Raw genomic sequence first — 13,777 nt, 5'->3', positions numbered from 1 at the left:
GTCGAGCGGGTCTGGGGTGGGGGTCCGTCCGGGGGTGACACCCCCGGCCCGGGCAGCCTTACCCTATCCGGAGCCGAGGGAAGCGCCGCGGGGTTTCTTCTCTGTCTCTCAGCAGCGTTTAACGAGCGCGAGAAAAGCCCCGCGGTGGTGTGGCTGGGACACGGGGAGGTGCGCGGGTGATACGTGGGCAGAAGTGCTGTGTAGGCACCTGGGCAGGTGCTTTAATCACCCAGCAAAACCCCGCGTATGCGGAGCCTGTCCCGGGGTGGGAGGCCAGGAGCGTGGGCTGTTGGGGAGGAGCTGGTGGGTCACCTGCTCCCCGCCCGGTGTCCTGAGATGTTCAGTGCGGTTCCGGGGGTCCTGCCGGTCTCTTTGTCCTGACACTTTTCACAGCGTCTTGTCTGAACAAGCCTTTGCTGGTTGCTGACACTGAGCTTGAAAAGCCCCCGAGGGCAAACAGAGCTGTCCTTGCAGGGGGTGGTTGTTTTGTGACGTGCAGTTTGTCCTTTTGCCAGGGTGGGCCGTGTTGGAGGCTTCCAGCTCGTGTGTAAGTGTGAGAACAAATGCCTGACTGTGCTCGTGCTGAGAACAGACAGGCTGGGGGCGGGAGCCAGGGGATAACCTGCAATATCCGTCGTTCATTTCTGCTCAAACACTCCATCCTGGGCTGGGCTGAGCTGGGCACACCTGGCTGTGTGTGCTGGGCTGGGCAGGGAGCAGGTGGCTGTGTTTGGGGCCTCAAGGCTGGGTAGCTGTGAGTTCATGAACTTGTTTTGGGGGTCCGAGTTCACTCGGTTTCACTCACCAACAGGAGCTGCCAGAGGAGGGACTCAAACAGCCCAAGAAACAACTAACTTTGACATTTGTGCTGTTCCAGCTGCAGAGGAATGTGCTGATCCCTGTGCTCAGAGCTGGCTGTGAGCACACACACGCCCCCCAGCCCCCTGGAGCGGGGAGCTGAGAGGAGCAGGGTGCTCAGGCCGTGGTCATTCCCCCTGTGCCAGTGTGTCCCCACCAGGCTGTGGTGGTGGGAAGCAAAGGGGTTTTCCCAGGCAGAGGTAACTGCTGCAGCTCCTTGTGCTGGGCACTGAGGGGTACAGAGGTTTCTGAGCTCACACCTCGTGTGAGTGGTGCAGAGCCAGTTGTTTCACAGCAGCAGACAGGGAGTCCTGTGTGGGAGAGGGAGCAGGGACCTGTCCCAGTCTGTTCCTGGGTCTCGGAGCTCCTGTTTCTCCCTGGGTGGGCAGGGCACGTGCAGTGGCTCCGGGCAGTGCTCCACATGGGGCCTTATTGGGGTCAGATGTGGGGACTGGGGGAGCAACCCCAGGGGCCTTATCGGGACAGTCCCCAGGGCTGGTGGCCTTGACTCCTTGGGGGAATCCCTTGGCCTGGTGAAGGGCTGTGCAAATCCCAGTGCAGCAGCAGCAGCAAAGGGAAGTGATATTATTTTTAGAAGCTCTTAAATGCCTTCTGAGCTGAGCCCGGCTCTGCCAGCGCGGGGATTTGGGGTGGTGTGTGCCCGCTGGGCACACGGGCAGCTCTGTGGTGCTGCTGCTCCTCAAGCACTGGAAAGCAAAGCAATTCCCTTTGAGGATCTCCAGTGTTCTGGGCTGCTCTGCCCAGGACAGTGTGGTTGTGGAGGATAAATTCCTCACTAACCCCAAGGATTGTGAGGCAGTAAGTGTCACAGGCTCTGCACACACAGCCTGTCTTTCCCCACATGCTCCATTGTCAGTGCCCAGGGCACTGGGGCGGCAGCAGGTCTGTGGCAAGTACTGGTCATGGGTGTGTGAGGTCCTGGCTGCAGAATGACCTGGTGTGCCCCTCGTGCTGTGAACCCCAGCTCATGTTAGTGACAGGGATCAGCCTCCCTGAGCACCACGACACTGCCGAGCCCCTGCTGCCATTCCCACCTCGTTTCCCGGTCCCCAGAGCTGGTGTTTGAGAGCTGCTGTGCAGGGAGCGATGGGGGTTTTGCTTTCACTTCACCAGAACTGCTTCAGTTGTGTCTGATGCTGTGTCTGTACTGGGATTAGCAGCGTCACCCTGATCGTTCTCAAGCCGAGCTCCTGCAGACTCAGGCCAAGCTCTGGCCTCACCGGCCTGGGGAAAGCCAATGTCGGGGTTTGGGGTCTCTGTGGGTGCTGGGGATGACCAGACCCCTCCCGTCACACCCTGCAGCTCTGAGGTACCACTTCCTTCTCTTATCCAGTGTCTCTTCTCCCACAGGACTACATCTGCCCGCGGTGTGAGTCTGGTTTTATTGAAGAACTTCCCGAGGAGCCGAGGTAACATCCTGCCCCATGGACTGGTCCTTGAGTGAGCCAGGGCTGCCTTGCTCTCTTACTAGTTCAAAGGCAAAGCTAAATATTAAATACACCATCTCTATTGCTTCTGCCCAAACTTTGGCTCATCTTTCCTCACTGTGGGGTTATAGTGCTTCATTGGCAGGTTTGCACCCACAGGTCAGTTTGCCATGGGAGTACTGAGTGTCCTCCTGAGCATCCAGTGTCGCTGGTGAAGGGCAGTGCAGGAATGGGTTGATGTAAAACAAACATAAAGAAGTGGTAGGGAGGCTTTCCCTATGGTGCATGTAGCTCTGACCTGGTCTGAGTCATCAGGGCAGAGATAACCCCAGAGAGACAAACCTGGGAATGGAGAGTGCACGGACACTTCAGTGTGCCAGGAGTGAATGTGCTGGGGACAAACAGTGAAATGCTGTGGCTGAGACTTTGGACTCTGCCCTGGAGCAACGAGATCCACGTTCCTCTGCTGCCACTGGTGGGACAGCTCTCTGGCAGGCAGGAGCACCAGGAATGTCTTTAAATGTTTCAGTCACATTTGTTGGCTGTGACTGGCTCTGGGATGGGCCAGGGGGGAGCGGGTGTTGCTGCCTGCTGAGCATGGTGGTCTGCATGGCCTGGGGTTTCTGCACAGATCAGGAGATGTTTGGTCTGACCACACCAGCCCTGGAGCCTAAAAATCCATCCTGGCAGATCCTGACTGATTTCCTGTGACCTTGGGAGAGCAGCGTGGTCGCTGAATCTCAGCGGTTTCGGTGCCTTGAATGCAGACACGTAGAGCTGGGCACTGAGCAGGCAATGTTCCTGCAGCTCTGAAAGCAGAAACCTGACAGCATTAGGAGTTTTCCCAATATCCTGAGCCATTGGGTCACGTGCCTCTGCAATAGAGAGGTTTCTTTGATTCAAGATTAGACTTACATGTGTTGGGGTCACAGCGATCAGAAGTCTTCCTGATGCTCTGGAGGCTTAGCTGATGTGTTTGAGGTGGATTGTGCAGGGAATCCTTACTTGACATTGTGGTTCAGGCACTTCTCTGCAGCTTTGTGAAATCACAACCTAATAGGGTAGGGAGAGATGGGTGAGGATGTGGGAAAATGAAGGGTTCAGGGAGGGAGAAATGAAAATTGATGTGGACAACCAGAAAATTGGCAGCTGAAAGAGGACCAGGTTCTGTCTGGAGCTGCCCCTGCCCTGGAGTGGGTGGGAGGGGAGCAGACCTTAAAGGGAAGGGGGACAGCAAATCTTCCTGTAGAAGCTTCTGAGTCTTATCAGCATTCTTCATTCCCCATAGGAACGCTGAAAATGAGACCAGCTCCTCTACGTCAGCCACTGATCAGAGCAGGCATCCTTTTGAGGTGACTAAGTCCTTCCTCCCTTTCAACACCTTCTGCTTTGCCATTGGATTGAGTATTTTCCCAATAGTACATCGTTTAAATGTCCCCCAGATCATGACAGAATCTGGAAAGGAGGAATTAATGTCCTCCACATGATGCTCCTGAAATCTCTGCATGCCGTATTTTTGCTGCCTGTGTTACGCGGGACCGTCACTTGTAGCTGGTTCCCGTCGTGAGGGGGCTCAGCAGGATTTGGAGAGCAGGACTGGAGTGTGTTGCTGTGCAGTAGCCTCAGCTCGGAAGCAGCAGTGACACAACAAAGGGAAACCAGGGAACTGCGATTTGGGTTTTTTCTGCCTTTGTGTGCAGTTCCTCACTGAGCTGCTGCCGAGGGCACACTGGTCCCGGTGTCACTGCAGGCCTGGGGGTGGCTGTGGGAGCCGAGGGCCGTTTCTCTCGTCACAATCTGTTCTCTGCATTCCCTCCCTCCCAGAACGTGGATCAGCACTTGTTCACCTTGCCCCAGGGCTACGGCCAGTTCGCTTTCGGGTTCTTCGATGACAGCTTTGAGTTTCCGTTCGGGTCCAACGCGCAGCCGGAAGACAACCGGGACTCGGAGAACCGGCGGGAGCGCGAGCACCAGTCCCGGCACCGCTACGGCGCGAGGCAGCCCCGCGCCCGCCTGGCCACGCGCCGCGCCTCGGGCAGGCACGAGGGCGTCCCCACGCTGGAAGGGTGAGAATCACTCCAGGACCTGGGGAGGGAGCCCTGTTGTTCCTCCCTGATGAGACCGAGCTCGACATCGGCCTGTGCCTTTTCCCCCGGGTTGGAGAGCAGCGTCCCAAAGCTCTCCAGCACTGCCTTGGGTGCCAGCTGTGCCCCAGCTGGGCCTGATGGTGTTGGCAGCTCCTGCCTGGGGTCTGTTGGGGCTATTTCACCTGAGCAGTGGCATGGCCTGTGGCTGGGACTTTGTCCTGCAGCGGGAAAATGTTCCCTGGTCGTTGCCAAAATGTTGTGCTCACTATGAGGGGAACCAGCAGAAAGCACCAGATGCTGTTTGTGTAACTGTGTCCTGGGAGCCACTCACTGTCGTGTCGGGAATTGTCCCCTTACAAATCAAATACTGAAACTTTATCCATGGCCTATCACTCTATAAGCTGCAATTGCAATTGCTACAGGGAATCTTTTCTTTCCCCTGACAATGTGACAGTATTCAGCCTCTCCCTCCACGTCGGGGTGCTGGGCTGGGAGCCAGCAGACTAATTCTTACACAATCCTGGTTTTCTTGTCTTTCAGAATTATCCAGCAGCTGGTCAATGGAATTATTGCACCAACCACAATTCCAAACCTAGGCCTGGGCCCTTGGTGAGTTGGAGGATGTGCTGCTCTCTCTGGCAGTGTCTCGGTGGTGCTCCCGGATGAACTCACTTGCTGTCCTTGCTCTTCAGGGGAGTCCTGCACTCGAATCCGATGGACTACGCCTGGGGTGCCAACGGCCTGGATGCGATTATCACACAGGTAAAACTGGGATTTACCAGTCTCCATCCTCCTCTGCAGTGCTGCAGAAGGGGCAGCACCTGTGGTGGTGCAGGGGGTGAGGGGGCAGGAATGGGAACCGGGGTCTGCAGTGTGGGCGACGCGAGGCCCAAGCGCACTGGCTCAGGAAACAAGTGGATTCTCTGTACTGCTGAGCTCACCTCTCCCTTCTGCCTGCCTGGCCGGTTGTTTTTCCAGTTACTGAATCAGTTTGAAAACACTGGACCACCGCCAGCGGACAAAGAGAAGATCCAGGCCCTCCCCACCATACAGATCACACAGGAGCACGTAGGTATGTGTCTGCTCCGGGCAGTCATGCAGAGAGAGCTCCCTGGAAGCTCTGTGTAATGTTTTCTTGGGACTTGAATTTTGTCTGCTTGTACCTTCAGGGCCTAAAACATTTCAAAGACGGGAGAGAGCTGAAGTGGCTCTGTTACGCTCACAAAAAAAGAGAGCAGTGCAGGCTGGATGGATTTGCCCTGTGGAGGCAAACTTGTGAGAAGTTCAGATGGAAAAGCAGAAGGGAGGGGGAAGGATGAGGCAGAGCCGGGGCAGGGGGAGGTGGCGTGATGGGGGAGTGACTGCAGAGCACCAAGCTTTCCTCTCGGCAGGGTTGGGGCAGTGCTGGGGAAGGGGAGGGAGTGCTGGGTCTCGAGCTGGGGGCTTTGTCTGTCATTCTCTCCTCCATTGCTCAGCCGTGTTTGGCTTTCCCTGTGCGATGCAGATTCCGGGTTGGAGTGCCCTGTGTGTAAGGAAGATTACACAGTCGGGGAGAACGTGCGGCAGTTACCGTGCAATCACCTGTTCCACGACGGCTGCATCGTCCCCTGGCTGGAGCAGGTGAGTGTGGGGGCAGTGCCCGGGGCGTGCAGCACCTCTGCTCCCCTCTGTAAATATTTTCCTACCTCTGTTGTGAGGCTTGAGCCATGAACAGCCTTTGATCAGGGGACGGAGTGTCATCCCAGCCTGTTCCTCGAGTGCTGCTCCCATATCCTGTTTCTAATCTGTTTTCCATATTTCTTGTTTTGTTTTTGTCTGCTCCTCAAAGCATGACACGTGTCCCGTCTGCCGGAAAAGTTTAAGTGGACAAAACACTGCCACAAACCCCCCAGGACTCACAGGGATGAACTTCTCGTCATCCTCCTCCTCCTCCTCTTCCTCCAGCTCACCAAGTAATGAAAACTCATCGAACAACTCATGAATCTTAACGCACCCTCTGTCCCTGGGGCCCCCTCCACTGTCCCCCCTCCCTCCCTGGCCACCACAAGCAGCCAAAGGGGCTTCCAGAGCAGAGCGAGGGGAGGGGACAAGGGGGGAGCAGTGCCCCCAGAATTCCCTTTTGATTTCTGAAGACACGGAGACTCTGGGTCCTTCAGAGATGAGAAGCCTCAAGTTCTGTGATGAAAAAGGGGGGAAAGAGCTCTGTCTGTCAATAAAAACATCCTCTGTGCGTGGACTTTACCCGTTGCAGTGCGAGGCTGCCGCGCTCCCAGCTGGGAACCCCGAGGTGCTGAGCGAGTGGTTGAATCCCAAAAGGAAAGGTTGTTTGTATGGGTTTGAATTTGAGATCCCTTTCTTTTATTTCTTTTGCTCCTCCTCCCCTTGGATACTATCTTTTCTGCTTTGGAGATTGAAGTCTAAAATGGAAGCGTAAGGATGCTGCCTCCCCTCCAGGATCTTCAGCTGGGGAGGACCAGTAGCTCTCACTGAAACAGGAACTCTCAAATAGACCCCGGGATCCTTCCCTGTCCCATCTTGAGTCCCATTTATTTTTCTTTATAACCTCGCCCGCTGATACTCAACACTGAAAGGGTTTTTATAATCTTAAATTATTACTGCTGTCAATAAATGGACATTTGAGCTCTGCGAGCCGTTCTGCATGATTTGAGGAGAGCTGCAGGGTGAGCTCCGAGCCATCCCACCTCCCCCGGGCAGGCTGGGCCTCTCTGAGCCCTCCCACGTGCTGGGAGCTCTGCTGGGAGCTGCTGCCAGCCTGCAGGGCACTGCAAAGGTGACCAAGGATCACATCTGGAAGCATCCTCGCCTGGTCTTTTCTATTTTTTACATCTCTCTGTTGCAGTCCTGCCTCTCGCAGCCGGGGCTGTTCCGCTGGGCCCACACAGGACTGGGTGTGCAGCAGAGCGAGGACCAGCAAATCTCATTGTGACTGAGTAATTACCAGGAAAACAACATTTTTTTGAGAAAAATGTATTGCAAAACTACTTAAAATAGAGCTGATTAAAAAAGGAGAGAGAGAAAAATACCCAGGTATGTTTGTGACTCAGTTTCTGTGACAGAGCTGGAGCTTGGAGAATGACAAGAATGTGACCAGTGCGGGCAGTCGCTCCCTGCCACGTCCCTGCTCCCCAGGCCTGGAGGCATGAGAGGACCAGAGCCCTGGTGCTCTCGCCCTCTGTCACCGGGAGCCCTTTCCACTGGCAGGGACTTGGGGCAGTCAGGATCTCCTGACGGGCCAGGGTCCACAATGGAGCTGCGCGTTGGGATCGTGCTGTGGCAGAGGCCAGACAGGCGAGAGGGACTGTGCCCCTGTGGGGGTGGGCAGAGGGTTTGGCAGTTTGGGGGCTCCCTGGCTCTTGGGGCCTTGGGAGTGGGCTGGGACAGCTGGGGAAGGTGCTGGTGCCTGCAGAGCTTGGGTGTCTCTTCCAAAGCAGATTCACCCCAGACCTGACCCTTCCTCCCAAGAGCTTCCTGGGAAGGGACAAGATCCTATAGGAGGGGGGAGGCCAGTGGCTGATTTGGCCATTCTTGAGCCATTTCAGAACACAAGAAATTGATTTGTTGGAGAAAGTCCCCAGGGTGGGTGGCAGCAGCTCTGCCGGGGCCAGGAGCTGGCACAGAGCGACTCGCCTGGACTGTTTTTCCTCCTTGGCTTGGCAGGGCAGCACAGCGGCGCCTTTCATCTCCCAGGACAAGGGTTTATCTCAGGACTGGTGTGTCGTGGTTAATGGCTCATCCTCTGCCAAGGGTTGAGCCAGAAGCCTGGTCTGGGGAAGTGGGTGGCAGCAAGAAGGTCCTGGCTGAACCTGCGTGAGTCCATCAGCTGGCCCAGCACCAAGGGAAGGCTTTGCTGTTTAGTCACCTAACCTGGAAAAACCTTCCCTCTCCCACCATGTTTCTGCTACAGCAGGGGTTGCTGCTCCCCTGTGCTCAGGGTGATCTCTCACGTGTCAGCAGTGCTTGGGTGGGTTTTGAGTGGGCAAAGCAAAGCCCCAGGTGGGTGTGTGGCAGCTGCCACCTGCCTGGCAGGGGCTCGGGGCCAGTTCCACAGTCACCACACAGTTAACACGGTGGTGTTCCCTTTCAGAGTCGTTTGGAGCTGGTTGGGTCGGAAATGGAACGAGTTTGGTGGTTTTTGCTGGGGCCATTGCTCTGTGTGATGTGAGGTGACCGGGCTGCTCGGCCTGGCCGCGGCGGGTGCGAGGGCTGTGCCCTGGCCGGGAGGCCGAGCTGTGGGTGCTATTCCTGGCTGTGCTCCCCTCCAGGCAAGGGCCTGGTCCTTGCCACTGTCCACTGTCCCAGCTCCACATTTGCTGGGAATGATGGTGTGAAGCTGGGCTGCAAGACCGGCACGGGCTGCAGCCAGGGACAGCCCTGGGGCTGTGTCTGCCTGAGGATCCAGGCTGGCTCCTGGTTCTGCTCCTCCTGCTCCCTCCTTTGTGCTGCTGAACCATCATTGCTGTTTTCCTGCGGGGTTCTCGATGTGGCAGCAGGGATGACACTGGGGGCTGCAGCCACGACCTCAGGGAAGCCAATCCCTCCCATCCCAAGCCAAGTCCACCATCAAAGCTCCAAGACCCGCTCCTGTTCCATACCATGAACACAGCTTTAATTGCCATGGGTGCTCGGACACAGACAACTGGCTGGTACATCCCAGCCCTGCAGAGATGCCATTAGCAGACCCCAGGCCCTGCTCCAGGCACGCCCTTGGCCTTGGCAGGCCGTGGCCACACTCCCCAGCTGTGCCACGCCAGCTCTGCCCCGGCGGGATGGGGGGGACAGCCCTGCAAAGCCAAGTCTGGAGCATCTGCCTTCTGCATCCATCCTCCACCATGCATTAAAAATAAAGCAATAAATAGCAAAAAATAGATATGTACATAAATAAAAGAATCCTTTCTTGGTTTTTTTCCTACAGGACTGTCCGGAGCTGCTCGTGGCACTCAGCCAACCAGCATGGGGAGGAAGTGTGTGGAGAGGTGCTGCCGGCGTGTCCTGCCCCCTCGCTGTGGCCTGCCCTTGCTGTTGAGAGAGAGGAACATGGGGCGGCCGCAGTGCCGCCAGCGCAGCGACGCGTAGGTGTTGTAGCCGTTCTCCTCGATGCGCTCTGTGAACTTGCAGTTGGGGCTGAACTCCTTCTGGCAGGAGAGGGAAGGGGGTGAAGGGTGGCTGCGCTCGGCTGGGGTCCCTCGGACCCCAGGTGGGGCCGGGCAGGACCCTGTGTCCCCAGGGGTCAGAGGGCTCGGTCCCTGATGGGGAGCACGTCAGGGCATGGAAAACCAGAACCCTGCTCCCGGGCACCGGTCCCAGCAGGTCTGGGACCCCCTGTTGCAACTCTGTCCTGCACCTCTGACCCCAGCGCGGTCCCTCCCAGGAGGCAGCGTCCGACCTACCGACCCGTAGAGCCTCCCCCGCTTGTTCATGGCCAGGTAGAAGCCGGTGTGCACCGCCCGGATGACCACGACGCCGACACGCACCGACCGGATCTCCACGATGCCTGTGGGACAGGGAAGCCCAGTGTGAGCCAGGGATCCTGGGGCTGTGGCCACAGTGTCCCCCCAGAGGGATGGGGTTGCTGATCCTTGCCCATAGTAGGAGCAGCCAGAGGGACAGTGGGAACAAGAGCTGCGGCCCAAGCTGAGAGTGGGAGGGGGAACTTCTGATCCAGAGAGGGTTTGATCTTTACTCCTCTCCTCCCCAAGGTCCAGCTGCTTCCCAGGAGCTGGGCTGTGTGGGAGCAATGCCAAGCACAGCCTCCACTTGCCCAGTGCCGACCTCGCGTGTGTCCTCCCCTCATTGGCAGCTCCGCAAATGCCTCCGTCCCCCGTGGGTCTGTCGTGCCTCAGGGACACGACCCGCCCCCCACAGCGCCTGGCCCTGGCACATGCAGGGCATGGAGGCTGGCACGGCCCTTGGAGGGGCAAAGTGTGCGCGGGGGTGGCACACACAGGGCGCACCCTGTGTTATGGTGGGTGGAGGCACGTGGGCAGAGGCGTGAGGGGGCAGGAACGGGGCTGGAATGGTGCTGCCTGAGGATGCTGGTGCTGACTGCCCGGCTGGCACAAGCGAGCACACACAGCTCTGTGCCCAGTGCTGTGGGCTGGCGGATGCAGCGGCGCTGCAGGACACGGGGATGAGCCCAGGAGGTGGCTGCAGCCGGGCTGTGAAGCCACAGCTGGGCTGGCGTGTGTGTGCCCGACCGCCGAGCTCCAGCACGGCCGCTAATGGGAAAGGCATGTGGTCAGACCAGAGGCTCTGGCATGGGAAACACCCAGAGCATCATCAGGGCTTTGGATTCCTGCACTGCCCCACGCCAGCCAGCCCGGAGTGCTGCTGCCTGCCCTGCTGCCCGCCAGGCACATGGCACAGTGGAAAGGGGAGAAGGAATCTCCAGGGGGAGCAATGTGGGCAGGGCAGGGCAGGAGCCACAGCAGGATCTGTCCACGGGCACCACTGCAGGGGCTGCCCCGGCTGGACAGGGAGGGAGGACATGCAGAGGCTCTGGTTGGTGGCGGCACACACAGTGTGAGGGGCTGCAGCCCCTGGGCAGGGGCTTTCACCAGGCACCAATCCCCTGGCATTGCCAGCATCTGCAGGGCCTGGCCCAGTGGAGCCACTGATGAGCAGCAGTGGAGGAGAAGAGCTGTGAATCTGTCCTGCTGGATCAGTCTGGAGCTGATGCTATTTATAAGAAAGGACTTGTGCTTTTCTAAAAATAACCCCCCGCTGCTGTCCCCGTCACCCTGGTCGGCTCTGCCGTGCTGTGCTTGCGGGTGCCTGGCCAGAGACAGCTCCCAGTGCCCCCAGTCTCACACTCTCAGCCCCCAGAGGGGTCTCGAGGAGGCTGGGGCAGAAGCAGGGCCTGAGTCCCTGGGAGATCCCCCACCACCCTGCAGCTGCCAGTGGGGCTGGTCCAGCAGCTTCTGCGAGGGCTGTGGAGGGGAGCCCAGCCCAGGCACACTCAGATAAGCAGAGTGAGCCCCGTGCAACAGCCCAGGGCTGCTCCGCCTGCCAGGCCCCATGGCCACCCAGCCAAGGGAACGTGTTGGGGTGCTTTGTGTTGGCAACGTGCCTGGTCGGGACTCCCAACAGCCTCTGACACCACAGGAGGGTTCCCTGGGCTGGGCTGGGCTGGGCTCCCTCATCCTGTGCTGGCCAGGAGACAGGGCTGCCCCTGCCAGACCAGGACACGGGCTGGGGGTACTGCATCCCTCCTGCCCCGAGCCCCAACACCCTGCCAGGGCACCCCAGGGATGTTCAGGCATCCCCCTTTCCCAAGGCCCCTCCCGTCCAGCCACTGTCCCGCCAACCCAGTGCCCTCTCCCTGTCACAGGGGCTGAGACCCCCCACTCTGATGGGCTGAAACCTGGATGCTTCCAGCCCTGACTCTTGCTGAAGTGGGTGCCAAGTCCTTGGGGACTCCGGGAACTCTGCCCACCCGGATGTCCCCATGCCAAGCCCCAAACCACTCCACAGGTAGCAGGTGTGGAGTGGTCCCGTCCAACAGGGCTGCTCCCCTCTCCTACACCTGAGGGATGCTCCGTTCTTGGACCAGCATCACCGCGAAGCTTCCTACGTCCCTCCTCCTCAGCCTTTATCCTCCTCAGTGTGTTTGCGGGGATAGATCAGATCCTCTCAGCCCACGCAGAAGGCAGGGCAGGCGGATGCCCTCATGCCTGCGCTGGCAGGACGAGACGGGACAAGGGACCAACACCCCTCCCCCGGTCACCCCAGCAATGCCGGGTCCCCAGCCAGTGCCTGCCGGCGCCCGCGCCCCTCTCACGGCTCCCACGGGGCAGCGGCGGCCGAGCCTCGGGAAGGAGCTCCCGGGGCGAGGGCAGCCGGAGCTGGTTGTACTCGAGGAGTGACGCGTCCCGCCCGGCGGGGACGGAGGGGACAGCGGGGACGGAGGGGACAGCGGGGACGGAGGGGACAGTAGCTCCCGCCGCTCCCGCCGCTCCCGCGCCCCCAGAGGAGGAAGCGCTTTGGCTGAGGTTCCCCCAGCGGGAGGAGGTGCGGGCGATCTCCGGGCCGAGCACGGAGGGTCCCGTCGCCGTCCCGAGGCATCCCCGTCCAGCCTCCGCCCCGGCAGCGCCCGCCTCTGCCGCAGCCCCGGCACCCGGCGGGATCGGGCTCTCGGGGGCAGCCGCGGGGGGCGGCCCCAGGCCCCGGCTCTCCCCGGTCCCGGCCCCGGCCACACTCACTGCCCGGCCGCTCCCTCCAGCGCGTCCCCTCCACGCCGCCGCCGCCGTCGATGCGCAGGAAGAAGCGGGTGGCGGAGAAGAGTCGCCGCCAGCGCACGTCGCCCTCCAGGTGCCCGTAGCTGCGGGGGGGTCGCCGGCCGGTCCCGGTGGCGCCGCCCGGCCCCGGTCCCGCCAGCACAGCGAGAGCCCCGGCGAGGCAGGCGGCGATGGCAGCGGGGCCCCCGCGTCTCATGGCGGCGGGCGGCGGGCGGGCGGCGGGCGACAGGCGACGAGCCATCGCCGCGGCCGCGACCGGCGACCGGCCCCGACGGCGCGGGCGGCCGGGGAGGGGCGGCCCGAGAGGGGCGGTGGCCAAGGGGCGAGGCGGGGCCGGGGGCGGGGCCTCCCATTCATAAATCCGCACCCCGACGGCTGCCCCGGGTTATCGGACGCGGTCACTCGGCTACCCTGGGGCGCCCGGTTGGGGACCGCACGCTCCAGTATCCACCGACGGTGGCGACGAGTGGGCAGGAAACGGGTGCCCCGGGCAGAGTCGGGGAAGAGATGTGGCCCCGGACCCGGGGGTAGAGGTGTATGCCTGCGGCCCCGACCGAAGAGCGCCGAGCTCGGGCCGTGAGGGAGGCGGCGGAGCCCCGTGTTCCACCGCCCCGCCGGGCTCCGCCGTGTCCCGACTCCTCCGCCCCCGCGCTCTGCCGCCGTTGCCTGGGCTTCGCCGCCCCCGCAGGCTTTGGCATGTCCCGGGCTCTGCCGCCCCTCCGGGTCCCGCCGTGTCCCGGTCCCGCCGTGTCCCGTGTCCCAGTCCCACCGTGTCCCGTGTCCCGTGTCCCGGTTCCGCCGTGTCCCGTGTCCCGGTTCCGTGTCCCGGTCCCGCCCCGTCGGGGCCGTCACGGCCGCCAGGGGGCGCGGGAGGAGAGGAAGGAATGGGGGGGGTGGTGGTGGCGCGGCCGCGGTGCACCATGGGAGCTGTAGTTCGGCGCAGCGGGACTCGCGCTCCCGGCGTGCCGCGCGGCAGCACTGGCGCCGCGGCGCATGCGCGGTGCGGCGCGGCGCGCACGGCGCGGAGATGGCGCTGCTGCGGCTGCGGGCGGCGCTGCGGGGCCCGGGCGGGCTGAGGGGGCCCGGTGAGCGCGGGCACCGGGGCGCGGGCACGGGCGGGCACCGGGGC

At 60.9% G+C, this 13,777-nt stretch overlaps 3 protein-coding genes across 3 annotated transcripts in view; 2 read left to right on the top strand and 1 right to left on the bottom strand.

Annotated features, from left to right (window-relative positions):
• The window catches only part of RNF126 (ring finger protein 126), a 12,221-nt gene extending 5,179 nt beyond the window's left edge, over window positions 1-7,042 (top strand). Inside the window, exons 2-9 of the mRNA XM_027704572.1 lie at window positions 2,230-2,288; window positions 3,595-3,658; window positions 4,131-4,372; window positions 4,934-5,002; window positions 5,086-5,155; window positions 5,372-5,465; window positions 5,898-6,013; window positions 6,222-7,042. Coding sequence (XP_027560373.1) covers window positions 2,230-2,288; window positions 3,595-3,658; window positions 4,131-4,372; window positions 4,934-5,002; window positions 5,086-5,155; window positions 5,372-5,465; window positions 5,898-6,013; window positions 6,222-6,374 — 867 coding nt within the window. The 3' untranslated portion in view covers window positions 6,375-7,042. The remainder of the gene's footprint in view (window positions 1-2,229; window positions 2,289-3,594; window positions 3,659-4,130; window positions 4,373-4,933; window positions 5,003-5,085; window positions 5,156-5,371; window positions 5,466-5,897; window positions 6,014-6,221) is intronic.
• Window positions 7,043-9,289: 2,247 nt separating this feature from the next.
• FGF22 (fibroblast growth factor 22) lies at window positions 9,290-12,889 on the bottom strand. The gene is made up of 3 exons (XM_027704578.1): window positions 12,613-12,889; window positions 9,802-9,905; window positions 9,290-9,546 (listed from the first exon to the last, which is right to left on the bottom strand). The coding sequence occupies exons 1-3, from the start codon at window positions 12,887-12,889 to the stop codon at window positions 9,352-9,354; spliced, it is 576 nt and encodes a 191-aa protein (XP_027560379.1). The 3' UTR covers window positions 9,290-9,351.
• A 786-nt stretch (window positions 12,890-13,675) lies between these two features.
• POLRMT (RNA polymerase mitochondrial) overlaps window positions 13,676-13,777 on the top strand; it is a 21,745-nt gene continuing 21,643 nt past the window's right edge. Inside the window, exon 1 of the mRNA XM_027704576.1 lies at window positions 13,676-13,753. Within this exon, the coding sequence (XP_027560377.1) occupies window positions 13,676-13,753 (78 nt within the window). The remainder of the gene's footprint in view (window positions 13,754-13,777) is intronic.

Source organism: Neopelma chrysocephalum, unplaced genomic scaffold, assembly GCF_003984885.1.
Source record: "Neopelma chrysocephalum unplaced genomic scaffold, ASM398488v2 Primary Assembly neopelma1_283, whole genome shotgun sequence".
Classification (NCBI taxonomy): domain Eukaryota; kingdom Metazoa; phylum Chordata; class Aves; order Passeriformes; family Pipridae; genus Neopelma; species Neopelma chrysocephalum.
Note: the sequence above shows the minus strand (reverse complement) of the source record. Positions and strands in the feature narration are given on the sequence as shown.

Excerpts from the sequence above, each read along its gene's own strand:
- FGF22 (XM_027704578.1), bottom strand. The coding sequence starts at position 12,889 with ATGGCTCGTCGCCTGTCGCCCGCCGCCCGCCCGCCGCCCGCCGCCATG. Across the intron at positions 9,906-12,612 it reads CTGGAGGGAGCGGCCGGGCA|GCATCGTGGAGATCCGGTCG; the intron begins GTGAGTGTGGCC and ends CCTGTCCCACAG. Across the intron at positions 9,547-9,801 it reads GGGGGAGGCTCTACGGGTCG|AAGGAGTTCAGCCCCAACTG; the intron begins GTAGGTCGGACG and ends CTCTCCTGCCAG.